The sequence below is a fragment of the Puma concolor genome, chromosome B4 (genome assembly GCF_028749965.1).
Source record: "Puma concolor isolate L17-30 chromosome B4, mPumCon1.1.hap2, whole genome shotgun sequence".
NCBI lineage: Eukaryota > Metazoa > Chordata > Mammalia > Carnivora > Felidae > Puma > Puma concolor.
In genome coordinates, this window is record NC_141673.1 from 48,993,099 (window position 1) to 49,005,674 (window position 12,576).

General features: G+C 34.9%; 1 protein-coding gene across 1 annotated transcript in view; it reads right to left on the reverse strand.

The window, feature by feature from the left end:
* Window positions 1–223: 223 nt before the first annotated feature.
* Window positions 224–12,576, reverse strand: part of RAP1B (RAP1B, member of RAS oncogene family) — a 45,645-nt gene continuing 33,292 nt past the window's right edge. The window contains exons 2-8 of the mRNA XM_086712856.1: window positions 10,543–10,624; window positions 9,419–9,487; window positions 7,883–7,939; window positions 6,727–6,867; window positions 4,940–5,083; window positions 3,878–3,994; window positions 224–1,455 (exon numbers count right to left, since the gene is read on the reverse strand). Coding sequence (XP_086568982.1) covers window positions 3,908–3,994; window positions 4,940–5,083; window positions 6,727–6,867; window positions 7,883–7,939; window positions 9,419–9,487; window positions 10,543–10,599 — 555 coding nt within the window. The 5' untranslated portion in view covers window positions 10,600–10,624 and the 3' untranslated portion in view covers window positions 224–1,455; window positions 3,878–3,907. The remainder of the gene's footprint in view (window positions 1,456–3,877; window positions 3,995–4,939; window positions 5,084–6,726; window positions 6,868–7,882; window positions 7,940–9,418; window positions 9,488–10,542; window positions 10,625–12,576) is intronic.

Here is a 12,576-nt window from a genome sequence, read left to right on the forward strand (position 1 = left end):
TATGTGGCTATTCAAACAATACTAGGGAAAAAAATCTGACATCTTTCACTCACCATTTCTATAATTAATGAATGAATCTGGCTTGTCCAAATCTTAAATTATGAAATCACACTATGTAAAATGCACCTATTATATTTAAAAAGTTAAACCCATATTTATTTACTAGCACTGTTAAACATTACACAAAACACAGTCAAGTGGCAAGTAATTATAATGCAAGCCCTTGCATGGCAATCCAAATTTATTGAACTACTGATGCTAAGTTATACAAAATTGCACCACTTTAATTAAGGCTTTTAGTTTACATTTGGCCACCTCAAAGTCGTTGTAACATTAGGTTGGTCAATTTAAATACTGTGGCTCCCTGTTGGATAGACACACAATCTTTACACCCAAACGTTAATGCATACAAAGCAACAAGGCATTGTTAAATAAAACAGCAATAGTTACTGCAACTTAGGCCTTGTGACCAATTACACATGATTAAAATTACTTCCCACATTCACATCCACAGTACTCGTCCACCATTTAACATCTCAACCAAAACGTTACACATGTGAAACAATCACTAACAGGCAAAAATACTAAACCTGTATATTTGGTATTGCAAATACACTTATGCATGAGCAAGCAAGGGATTCACAGTGAGAATCTACAGCTGCAGAAGCCTGAAAATGATTTACAAAAATTGTTAAATCATTAAAAAATTGTTTGAAAATATACACTTCTTGTTGTAGACCCCCACTGTACACACAACTATAAACATTGTTCCCTATGTAAACAAAAAAGGAAACATATAATAAAAGATTTGAAAAGTCTGGACATTTCCTTCCCAACAGATATTAAAGGCAACGTCTTTAATCTAAGACATTATACTGAAAGGACTATCATATTTTAAAGACAAGATCACTGTCTCCACAGGTTTTTTTAAAAATTAAAAAAACTATATAGCTGTGTTAATCAAAGCACTTATTTGTACAATACAATGATAATGACCTTGAATTTCTTAAAAAAAATTACAATAAGCTACAAGTATCAAAGAAGCGAAGTTATCTGGAGTAGTCTATATAGGAGCTCTTTGGACTTTCTTTTATTATGCTAAAATAGTGGTGCTTTTAGGATTTACATTATTGTACTCTCCAATACAAAGTATGGGGCATGTTAAAGTATACAGTACACCATTTTCATACATGTACAACATTGGTGGATGAAAAATGTCTCTTAGCAGTAATACTGGATTGTAGCCTCTGGTTTTACCAGCTGCATACTCTAGGACTATTATATAAGTAAAAATCTCTCTTGTGATACTGGAAAGTGATTAGAATGTGCAAACTGATGTAGTAGCTTTCATCCGCCTCTTAAAGGGTACCACCACAGAAAGTCCATTTAAGATGTTGGTAGGTTTAACAAAGTTGGAATGCTGGCACTGTTGAATTGGGCAACAGTTCTTCAGACCTGTCAAAACGAAAAAATTACATTGAAAACATGGGTTGAAAACAGCACACTCAAGATCCAAAGGAACACATTAAAACGACAGTGTTAAAGTGTTAGAAATGAAGAGAATACAGGCCCTTGTCATTATATTCGTGACGATGTACACACAACTCATAGCAAAGCAAAGTGTGGGGAGACATTTTCATCTTTTTGGAATGACTTCATCTATTCTGCTGCCCTCCTGAAAGTCAGTCAAATGAAAGTTTTAGATACAAAAAGGGAATGTACCTTAGTGCAAATTTCTGTGTATTACCCTTCCAAAGACTAAAAGCAGAATAATAAAAAACACCACATTAAAACTTTAGGTCAGGTCAACTTTATTAGAATTAGGATTAAAAAACAGATAGCGACATTAACAAAATGAATGTTTCCAATCCTAGAATTACAGAAGTATAGAATGCACATCCAACCAGGGTTTCTAATACCAGAAAACCAAGACCTTTCTTCCATACTCTTCCAGGAAGAGTGGCTACAAAGCTAGTTCAGAGTAGCAGACAAAACAGAATTTATTTCATGATGGCTCTTAACAGTTGACAGTTATAAATGTTCTAATTCCATATTTAAACAAATTAGATCAACTTAAGATGGATGTCAGAAAAAGCTGGTATTATGCTAAAATCATACGTAATTAAACTTAAAAAATTTGTGAGTGATGTAAAAGAAGTAAAATCAGAACTCTTTCTGCCAAATATTTATTTTCTTTGGATGATTTTCTGTATACATTCCTGACTATGAAAAAGTTTTCTTTTTTTACTGTTTCTCTGGGGTTCAGACTTGCTGCAAGTTCCAGAAATGATGTTAATATAGATATGGCTGTTGAAGCAATTTTTATAAATGCCTTGAACTTTAAGTCCTCATTTAGTCTGAACGAGTTTGGTAACTTTTCTAAATCCTAGCAGACTGAATGTAGCAAACTGAATGCACAGATGGGAGTGTGTGAGCTCACGCACATGTGTGCCAAGAATGGGCATGTGGTCAGGAGTGAGAGGATGTCAGGAATGAGGGCACTTATCTAAACAGAAAGCTTTAAATGCAGAGTAGGGACAGAAACTCTAAGAGGCAGAATCAGAAGTGCTATAGTAGAGGGCCATTTTAACACAGGAAGTAGCAGAGCCACAAATACTAAAAGTTCTCAAGGATAAGTACAGTAAAATATAGTTTTAATGATAAGGGGGCAAGAAACCATTCTCATTGGCAAAGAGCAGCAGATGATAGTTGAGGGTTTACCAAGTACCAGGTACTGATCTAAGTGATTTACAAGTATTAACTCATTTAAAAAAAATTAAAAAAAAAGTTTTTTTAATGTTTATTTTTGAGTGAGAGACAGAGCACAAGTAGGGGAGGGGCAGACACACACACACACACAGAATCTGAAGCAAGTTCCAGGCTCTGAGCTGTCAGCACAAAGCCCGACGAAGGGCTTGAACTCACGAACTGCAAGATCATGACTTGAACCAAAGTCGGATGCTTAACTGACTGAGTCACCCAGGCGCTCTGATATTAACTCATTTAATATGACTGTTTTCAAAAACTATATAAAAATGTTGCATGTTCAGTTTTCCTTTGTCGTCTCATCTCTTGAGTTGTTTCTGTGGTTTTCTATGCCTGGGAACTCTCTGGCTATCAATGTCTTTTGCTGACGGACTTTCCCTGAATCCGCAGTTTATATTTGACTAATTTGGTGCCCCAGGTATATATGCTCCTATAGGACCTATAACAGCATAGTGACTAAGCATGGGCTTGAGAGCTAGTTCATTGTTTAAATTCTGAGCCATGAACTCAGATCACTGGATTCAAATTCTGGCTCTGCTATTTACTAACAGCAGGGCATGAACAAGAAATAATCTTTTTGTGCTTTAATTCTCTCATCTGTTATAGGAGAATAACAGCTCCTGCCTCAGAGGACTGTTGTGAGAATTCAATTAATATGTGGACAATACTGAGTGCCAGGGATATGATAAATGTGTCAGGAGTTTTTACTATCAATCCGATGCTGGACTTATACTATCCTGCATTTATCATATTTTGCAACTGTTTGTCTAATTCTTCCACTAGACCTGACTTAGCTTAAGGCTATAGATAGGAAAGAAGGTTGGTTTTGCTCACCACAATACCGTCAGCACAAACCAATGTCCCAGTGGCGCATAAGTATACACTGGATGAACTTACCTACAATATTCAGTTACATGAAATACCCTACTTTTGATGATATATAAAGGAAATAATTAATTACTGGGATATCATACTAACTTGTGGATATCTTAAAAAGGAAGTAACCATCTTTTTTTTTTAGAACAACAAAACATTCTATACTCGTTTTCTTCATAGAGTGCCCTTAATGAAGCTGAAGTTAAAGGTTAGGGAAAAAGATAAATTAACATACCTGGCTCAGAGCTACAATGCATTTAATATATTAAAGCAGCTGACATGTTGACTTTTTGCGGGTCTTCCCAGGCACTGGAGTTTTTCTGTTAATTTGCCGCACTAGGTCATAAAAGATCTGCAAACACAGTATTTTTTTTTTTTTTAATTTATAGGAGAAAAAAACCCAAAAAAGAAAAAGTAAAATGAAAGACTGAACTTTCCATGGATATATATATGAACTCCAACAAGTATTGGAGTTAACTTAACTTATTGGAGTTAACAAGTTCAGTTAAGGAATAAGTAAAACCAGGTATTTCTGTAACTGCTAAATTTTCTTATTTATTTTTTAGGGGTGCTAAAATTATTCTCCTTAAAACAAACACTGACTTAAGAAGCAGCAGAGATCTTATTGTAGTTCATTAGAACATTTAACACCATTCAAAGAAAACAATCTTTTACTCTTTAAATCTTTCTATGTATCTTTATCCTATAATATTACTTAAGCCCCTTCAAAGCAAGAACCGTGCATGCCTTCTTGAATTTGTCTCCATCTTTTTTTTCTTTTAAAGTTTATTTTTATTTATTTTGAGAGACAGAGAGCAAGCAGGGGAGGAGCAGAGAGAGGGAGAGACAGAATCCCAAGCAGGCTCCATGCTGTCAGCGTGGAGCCCAATGCGGGGCTTGAACTCACCAACCGTGAGATCATGACCTAAATGGAAATCAAGAGTTGGACGCTTAACCAACTGAGCCACCCAGGTGTCCCAATTTGTGTCCATCTTTTACAAAACATCCTTTATACACACACACCTGAACTCTTAATCCTGTCTTTCCCACCCCTATCTTTTTTTGTCCAGTCTTTCTTTTTTTCATAGTAAATTCCAGCATTTAATAAAGAGGCTATAATAGATAGCTGTGCTGCTTATTAACACATATATATTTAACATAAGATTTTTGGTTAGAAGATCAACAAGCACCCGGAGTAAGCATTAACTTGGAGCTGTGTTAACACATACACATATTTTTCATTAATTTTAAATCCTGAATTCCAAACCAAGAGTTTTTTTAAAGTATGTCACCATACCTCATTAACATTTATTTTTGATTTTGCGGAGGATTCTAAGAATGCACAATTGTTCCATTGTCTTGCTAGATTTTGACCTTGTTCCTTTCCTACAACTCTTTCATCTTCCAAGTCACACTTATTACCAACCAGAATCATTGGAACCTAAAAATACAAAACAAAATTGTGAGGGTAAAAAAAAAGTAAGTGAATATGCTCTATACATTCAAATCCAAAGAATTCTAAGAGTCAACCCTAAGGATTACTTTTTATGCCCAAGAAAAATACTAAATTAAACAATATGTAATAAAATTTATAGTCAAATATGAAAACCTTAACTCTGTTCAGAACCTTTCATGTGAAATTTTTAGAAAACAAGCCGTGATGTACTTATAAAAGAGGGAAAAAAAACTTTAAAATTATGTCCCAATGGACTTATAACTAAATATAGTAAGCAAAACACAAAATATTTTTAAAAAGTACAAAAGGGTATTACTATGAAATGTCAATATATTTCAAAAGTTTTAAATGTTTTTCTAAGGGATGTGAATCAATTACAAGTTTTTTGGTTTACCGACATGCATTTATCAAATAATCATTCTTAATTTAATAATATAAAAAGGAGAAATTTGGAAAGCTCCTAAAAGTTTTAGTTTTTACTAAAAATTTAGACAACCTTAATCATGTGATGTCTGTAACTTTAAAAGGACACTATAGAGATAAATAATACTTACTCTGTAAAATTCCTATTAATCATTTAGAGATTGGTTTTCTAGAGAATTTTTGGGAAAAAAATCCAAATTAGAATATCAAGAATTTTGGCTTTTAGGAACAGATATAAAATTTTATATTCATACTTATTTAATTTAACGTAACTGATAGAAGAACACTAATTATCAGAAATAGCAGAAAACAGACTAATTGTGAAATGTTCACTGAGCTGTAAAGATGTAATAATTCCCCAAAGTTCTCCTGTTTTAGAAGTCAAGGAAATGGGAACATTTCCCACAGATGCCTCTGAACTCTTACAATATTTGCTTATAATTAAGTTATGTATATAATACAGTGGTTCTTAAAAGTGTGATACCCAGACCAGCAGCATCAACACCATCTGGAAACCTGTTAGAAATGGAAATTCTTGAGCCCTAATCCTAGACCTACTGAATCAGAAATTGCGGGAGTCAGAGTTGGCAATCTGTTTTAACTAGGCATATAGCTGGTTCTGATGCAAGATCAGTTCTGAGAACTGCTATCTATAGTATGATGAGGAAGTTAAGTAATCCTTTTAAAGTTTCCTACAGGGATTAAACTCCATTATGGTGCACTGTGAAGAGGTATGCAGGTTAATGTTAGAATCTAATGTATTTGTTGGCTTCCTTCTAAAAATATTATTATGCTCCTTTTCTATCAGTTGAGGTGTGTTCATATGTAGTTCTGATTCTTGTTTGAAAGGCTCTTAAGTCTACCAAAAATGTATAGAACATCTATTAGTAACATTTGCCACCCACATCTTTCCTTCCTTCCCACCAAATGCATGATTTAAAGAGAGGAGGGGGATAAAATTTATTTTACACAGGTTAAGAAGGGAGGAGGGGATTTCTTACTTTCCACGTTATAAATATTTGAAAATACTATGAGTGTTAAAGATGTATTTCTGCCTTTTAAGGAAAAAAGCTTTCGAAAAACTAGTCCCCCAACCCCCCACCAGCCACATGAACTTTAAATTGGATTTAAATTCAAATTCTTAAACTGGGTATCACTACAATAAGGGTTTGAAATAAAATCTATTCATTAGGAAATCAGCTTACATCATCAGTGTCTTTAACTCGAAGAATTTGCTCTCTCAGATCTTGTAAATCATTAAATGTGGACTGTGCTGTGATGGAATAAACTAATGCAAAGCCTTGTCCGTTTTTCATGTATAAATCCCTCATTGCGGTAAATTGTTCCTATAGCAGAAACAAAGGATCATTAAAAAACAAAGTTCTTACAGTTAATTTGATAATTTTAAACGTCTATAATTAGTGCTTGATGAAGAATATAGTAGTATTATGTAACATTACTTAAAATTATAGTCCATGGCAAGATGCTATTTGAAAACTGGTATTTCATGAAATTTTTACTTAACAATAAAACAACCAAAGCAGATTTATGTGCAATAAATATACTTAAGTGGGGAAGAAATATCCTTTCTCCAAAAGAATCCGAAGGAGGCTCCAGGCTCTGAGCTGTCAGCACAGAGCCCGACACGGGACTCAAACTCACGAACCGTGAGATCATGACTTGAGCTGAAGTCAGACGCTTAACTAAATGAGCCACCCTGGCCCCCCAAAAGGCAGTTTTTTAACATATAATATGTAGGGTACTGAAACAATCCCCAAGTTACTCACAGCTCATTTACTAGCTAGTTTACTATAGCTCTAAGGGGACCACCAGCATGCTTACCTACCTTATCTTGCCATTTTCCCACATTTTTCCTCCTTCACTAGACTGAGAGCCTTTGCAAGTAAGAACACAGCCCATGCCACATTTCCGGTACTCAAACATTAGATGAATGAATACCATATACCCAGAATAAATCTTCCCTTCACCTTCAGATACCAACAAATCTAAGTTGGTCTATAAATACTTTGAAGGAGGAAAGATACTGCTCAAGATATTTCACGAGCCACTGAGAAATAAATGTTTACCAAAGTATTTTCCACATTAATTAAAATATGATAGTACAGCTTAACTTGTTTTAAAAGTACTAGTGAGGCTGAAAATTTTCAAACAAATTTTCTACTTTTCTTCAATAAATGACCCACTGCAATTACAAAGCACACGCATAAAAAACAGAATCCAAGAGAACAAAACAGCTTTAAGATTTAAGGCAAGTAGTAAACTTTTAAATAAGCTTAACTAGTATTTACAAGGTCAATATTACACAAGTTGTACATATACTTTGGTACTTGTTTTACATACCGTTCCTGCAGTATCCAAGATTTCAAGCATACACTGTTGTGCATCTACTTCAACTTGCTGGGGGAAAAAGCAAAACACATCCTCATTTTTATAAGATATAAAAGAATACTTCATTATATACAAAAGCTAATATGACATTTAAAATAGAGATTGCCACTTTACAACTAATCTCAAGCAATACCTGAATAAAACAGGAGAAAAAAACAGCTAGATAATCAAGGTCCACTGACCCTACCCACCCCCCCAAATTGTGTAAGGTGCAAAAATGACATGCTTGCTTTTTTTTTTTTTAATTTTTATTTTTACAGAGACACAGAGACACAGAGCACACAAGTAGGGGAGAAGGGCCGAGGGAGAGAGAGAATCTTAAGCAGGCTCCATGCTCAGTGTGGAGCCTGATGTGGGTCTCAATCCCAAAACTGCGTAAGGTGCAAAACAACATGTTGTTTGTTTGTTTGTTTTTTTCAATGTTTTATTTTACAGAGACACAGAGCACACGAGTAGGGGAGAAGGGCAGAGAGAGACAATCTTAAGTAGGCTCCATGCTCAGTGTGGAGCCTGATGTGGGTCTCGATCCCACGACCCTGGGATTATGACCTGAGCCAGAATCAAGAGTCAGACGCTCAACAGACTGAACCATCCAGATGCCCCTAAAACCATGTGTTCTCAACTCAAAGAAACCTACAAGATCCAAGCTCAATACGAATCACTCAGAACTTAATTCTGGGGAGGAAAGGATTCCAAAATAGCTCAAAAAATAATTTAAACCAGTAGTAGTTCCAAATAAGATCAGAAGTCATTCTATCTTATCACTGCCATACTTTACTTAGATATACCTTCACTTCTCTAGATAACTACATCCCCTTCGCTGCACTGGAACATTTCTGGTAGCAAAGAAGAAGACATGTATCAAATAAGTTATATATCCCTGTGACCTCTTTCCACCTAACATTTCCTAGGATAAGAAGTAAAACGGTATCTACACAGCAGCAGAGGACAAGCTGGCTATTACATAAGAGAGAATTCTCTCCCGACTAATTAAAAACATCTTCATATTAAGTTTTATTGTCACATGTTGTGTTAGTGGACACTAACAGCAGCAGTAGCACTTTCTCAAAGAGTTATAAGTAAAAAGGTTACGGGAGACTTCTGTATTTCCATCTCTAATTTAAAAAGAAAGGAACCTGAGAGTATTCAGTCTTTGGGGGAAGGGTGAGGGGATGTGGAACTATCACTTGAGATGGCCTCGTTCTGAAGTTTGTGTGTCAAATTACAATTTTAATTGTAAACTTTAATTGTAAACTTAAAACTCTCTGAGAGAGAGAGAGAGAGAACAAGTGTTTTAAGATTCTCATTAACTGGTAAGGATGCAATGTCAGGATATAATCAAGGGTGAACTTTTCCTACTAATTTTATAGATTAACTCAGCTTCTTCATCCTACTTTGTAAACGATATTCAACACTTACAAAGCTAAAAATATTCATTTATATTTATAGTAAAGTCTAAAGCAAAAGGCTTTCTAGGGTAACATGTACCTTTCTATAAGAATCTTCTATCGTAGGATCATATTTTTCAACAAAAATTCCTTGAACAAACTGTACAGTCTGAAAAAAATAAATAGCACACCATTATACTTCTTAAAGAAAACTACAAATCCAAATATGTATGCTTTAAACTATTAAACTATTGATTTCATATAGGCACTTATGCCATTGATGAAAACAAAACCACCACTATATTTAAAGTATGCATTAGGTGAGAAAATTACCTTAGAAAGCTTTTTTAAAAAAACATTAGTAACCACTATGCTCCTTATTAGGTAATTCTAACTTTAGAGCTCACATATTTAAAAAAATTTTAAATGTCTTCTATTTCAAACAAACTCAATGGCTTAAATTTGAATTGAATTAGAAAGAGGCTAATTATTTTGTGTACACAAGTACATACACCCTCAAGACACCGCCCATCACTTTGGATACATTTACAAGTGAAAGAGCAGCTCAGGTCCCATGGTACCTACTTTGCAGTTTGATCTAAACACATCAAGTTCTGTGCATGGTGGCCAATGTAAGTGGCTGAGTTAGATGGTCAATCTGTCTTATCGTGGGGTTTTGCTGAACTGAACTACATGTACTCAAGTTATTTAGCCTGAGTTTCTCCCCTTCCCCAGCCACTACTGTCAAGTTTTCTTTTTTCTTACTATACTATTCTTGAAATGGAAAGCATGGCTGCTAAAATAATGTGAAAACTGGACAGTCATAGGAAATATTTGAAAAAGGTTTTTTATAAGCTTTAATATTTTTTAGCATAAAATGTATACTATAAGCCAAGTCACAATGAGAAAGACCAAAATTCATTCCTATCTGGCTCAGAATACAGATGGACACACATTTATGTGTTCTGTGCTTAGCCCAAATTGTATTCTGCTTATCTCATGTTGGTCTGGAACTAATACACCAGGGGGGGATATGATCTACCCAGATACAAGTAAAAGCTGACTAAAATTACAGGAAAAAAATATTGTATTGCTTCTAAAATCACTGAGATTTCACCTTAAAAATAAATGAAGACAAAATAAATGATAATCAAAACCTAAAACTCAACAGAAAAAGAACATGTGTTGGAGTGAATTAGCTTAAGTACAGTGAGAATGACTTACCAGAGCAGATTTTCCAACGCCTCCTGAGCCAAGAACAACTAGCTTATACTCACGCATGGTGCACGCTTGTCAAAGCTAGTACCTTGTAATGAAAAAAAAAATTCTTAAGTAATGTCTTTGTATTCATGTGCTTCTTTTATAAATTAGATATTCAACCAAGTAACTTAAAAATGATTATTCTACCATACTAGTGTGGCACGTTCCATAAACAGACTTACTAACGGGTGCTGTTGGTAGGGCTCTTTATGCAACATCAGAGGTAGAAAGAAGCCACAAAATTACAACTTGCAACCCTATCCTAAATTTATACAGAATATTTGCTCTATATTAAGTAAAAAAAGGGGGGGGGGCTGAAAAACAGCATGAAGGGATATTTTACTGGTTACAAGATGGCAGTGACAGGCATGTTTAACTCCTTTTCCTGAACCATCTGTAACCTTGAGACCCAAGTAGAGTGCCTACTAAGTACAGGGATATATCCAATGAACAACAACAACAAATTCCTGCCCTCACTGAGCAATATTCCAATAAAGATGAACAGACTACAGCACAGGTCTGCAAACAAATCCAGTCTATCACCTGTTTTTGTACATAAAGTTATTGAAATTTAGTCATGTCCATTCATCTGTGTATTGTCTGTAGTTGCTATCTTGCTTTAGTGACAGAGTTAAGTAGTTACAACATAGGCCATCTGGTCCACAAAGCCTAAAATATTTACTATCTGGCATTTACAGAAAAAATTTGCCAACCCCTGGGATACATGAATGGTAAATGAGTTAGCAGAGAAAGCAGACCAAATATCTATTCCTGAAATGGGGGAAGGTACAAGGAGCCTGACAATGGTCAGGAATCAGAGGCAGAACTAAAGAATATGAGTGCCCAGACTGAAAAACTATGGCATGTTCAGGATGATGAATTAGTGGAAATCAAAACCAAACCAAAAAGAAACAACTAAAATTTCAGTATACTAAGGATAGAGAAAGAAGATCCTAAAAGTTTCCAGGCTAGGAGAATAATGTAAGAATACAAAACTCCTACATTCCTAGAAAACAGTAATTGGTCAGTGGCCATTATATAAAGTAGCCACCAGAATAAGTTCTAAATCTTTTTTTTTTTTTTAATTTTTTTTTAACGTTTATTTATTTTTGAGACAGAGAGAGACAGAGCATGAACAGGGGAGGGGCAGAGAGAGAAGGAGACACAGAATCTGAAACAGGCTCCAGGCTCTGAGCTGTCAGCACAGAGCCCAACGTGGGGCTCGAACTCACGGACCGTGAGATCATGACCTGAGCCGAAGTCGGACGCTTAACCGACCAAGCCACCCAGGCGCCCCAATTCTAAATCTTCTTAATCAAGAAATGATAGTTCTATAGTTATAGTTAACAAGTAACTACTAGAACTGGTTTAAACACATTTAATCTACCAATAACCAATTGCTTCAATGAATGAACATGCTTCTGCAAACTAGCCATTACCATCAGCCCCTTACTTCTAAAAGTCAGTCAATCAAGAAGGGACTCAATTTAGGCACATTTGTGTTAAATCTCTTTATATACTCTTTCCTTTTCTAAGACTTTCTACAGTCTTAGAAAAGATATCATTTGTTTTACCTTTTTATGCCACTCTTTTATTTCTCCTTAGGACACCGTATCTATTGCCATGGCTTCCTTTCAAAACTTTCTCCATTTCTGACTTTAAATATGTAGACTATCTAGCATATTTTCTCTTCTCCTTAATGGGAGGAAAATCGCCCAAACCAACCAACTAAATTAGCTAACTTCTCCACTTAACTAGTTCCTATGTTTATTTCTACACTGATTGAATCCATCATTTCCATGGACTTTTACCCCAGTTCTTGAACACTGTCTCCTTGACTTTTGTGACCTGGATGATTCTTACCAGATTATAATTTTAGAAAAGGGGATATAAAAGTTGGATCTACTTTTAGCTTTAAGAATATTTCACACAGTAGTATCCATACAAATTTAGGACAAATTACTCTTGCAAATTTATTTTTTAATGTAAAAAATCATT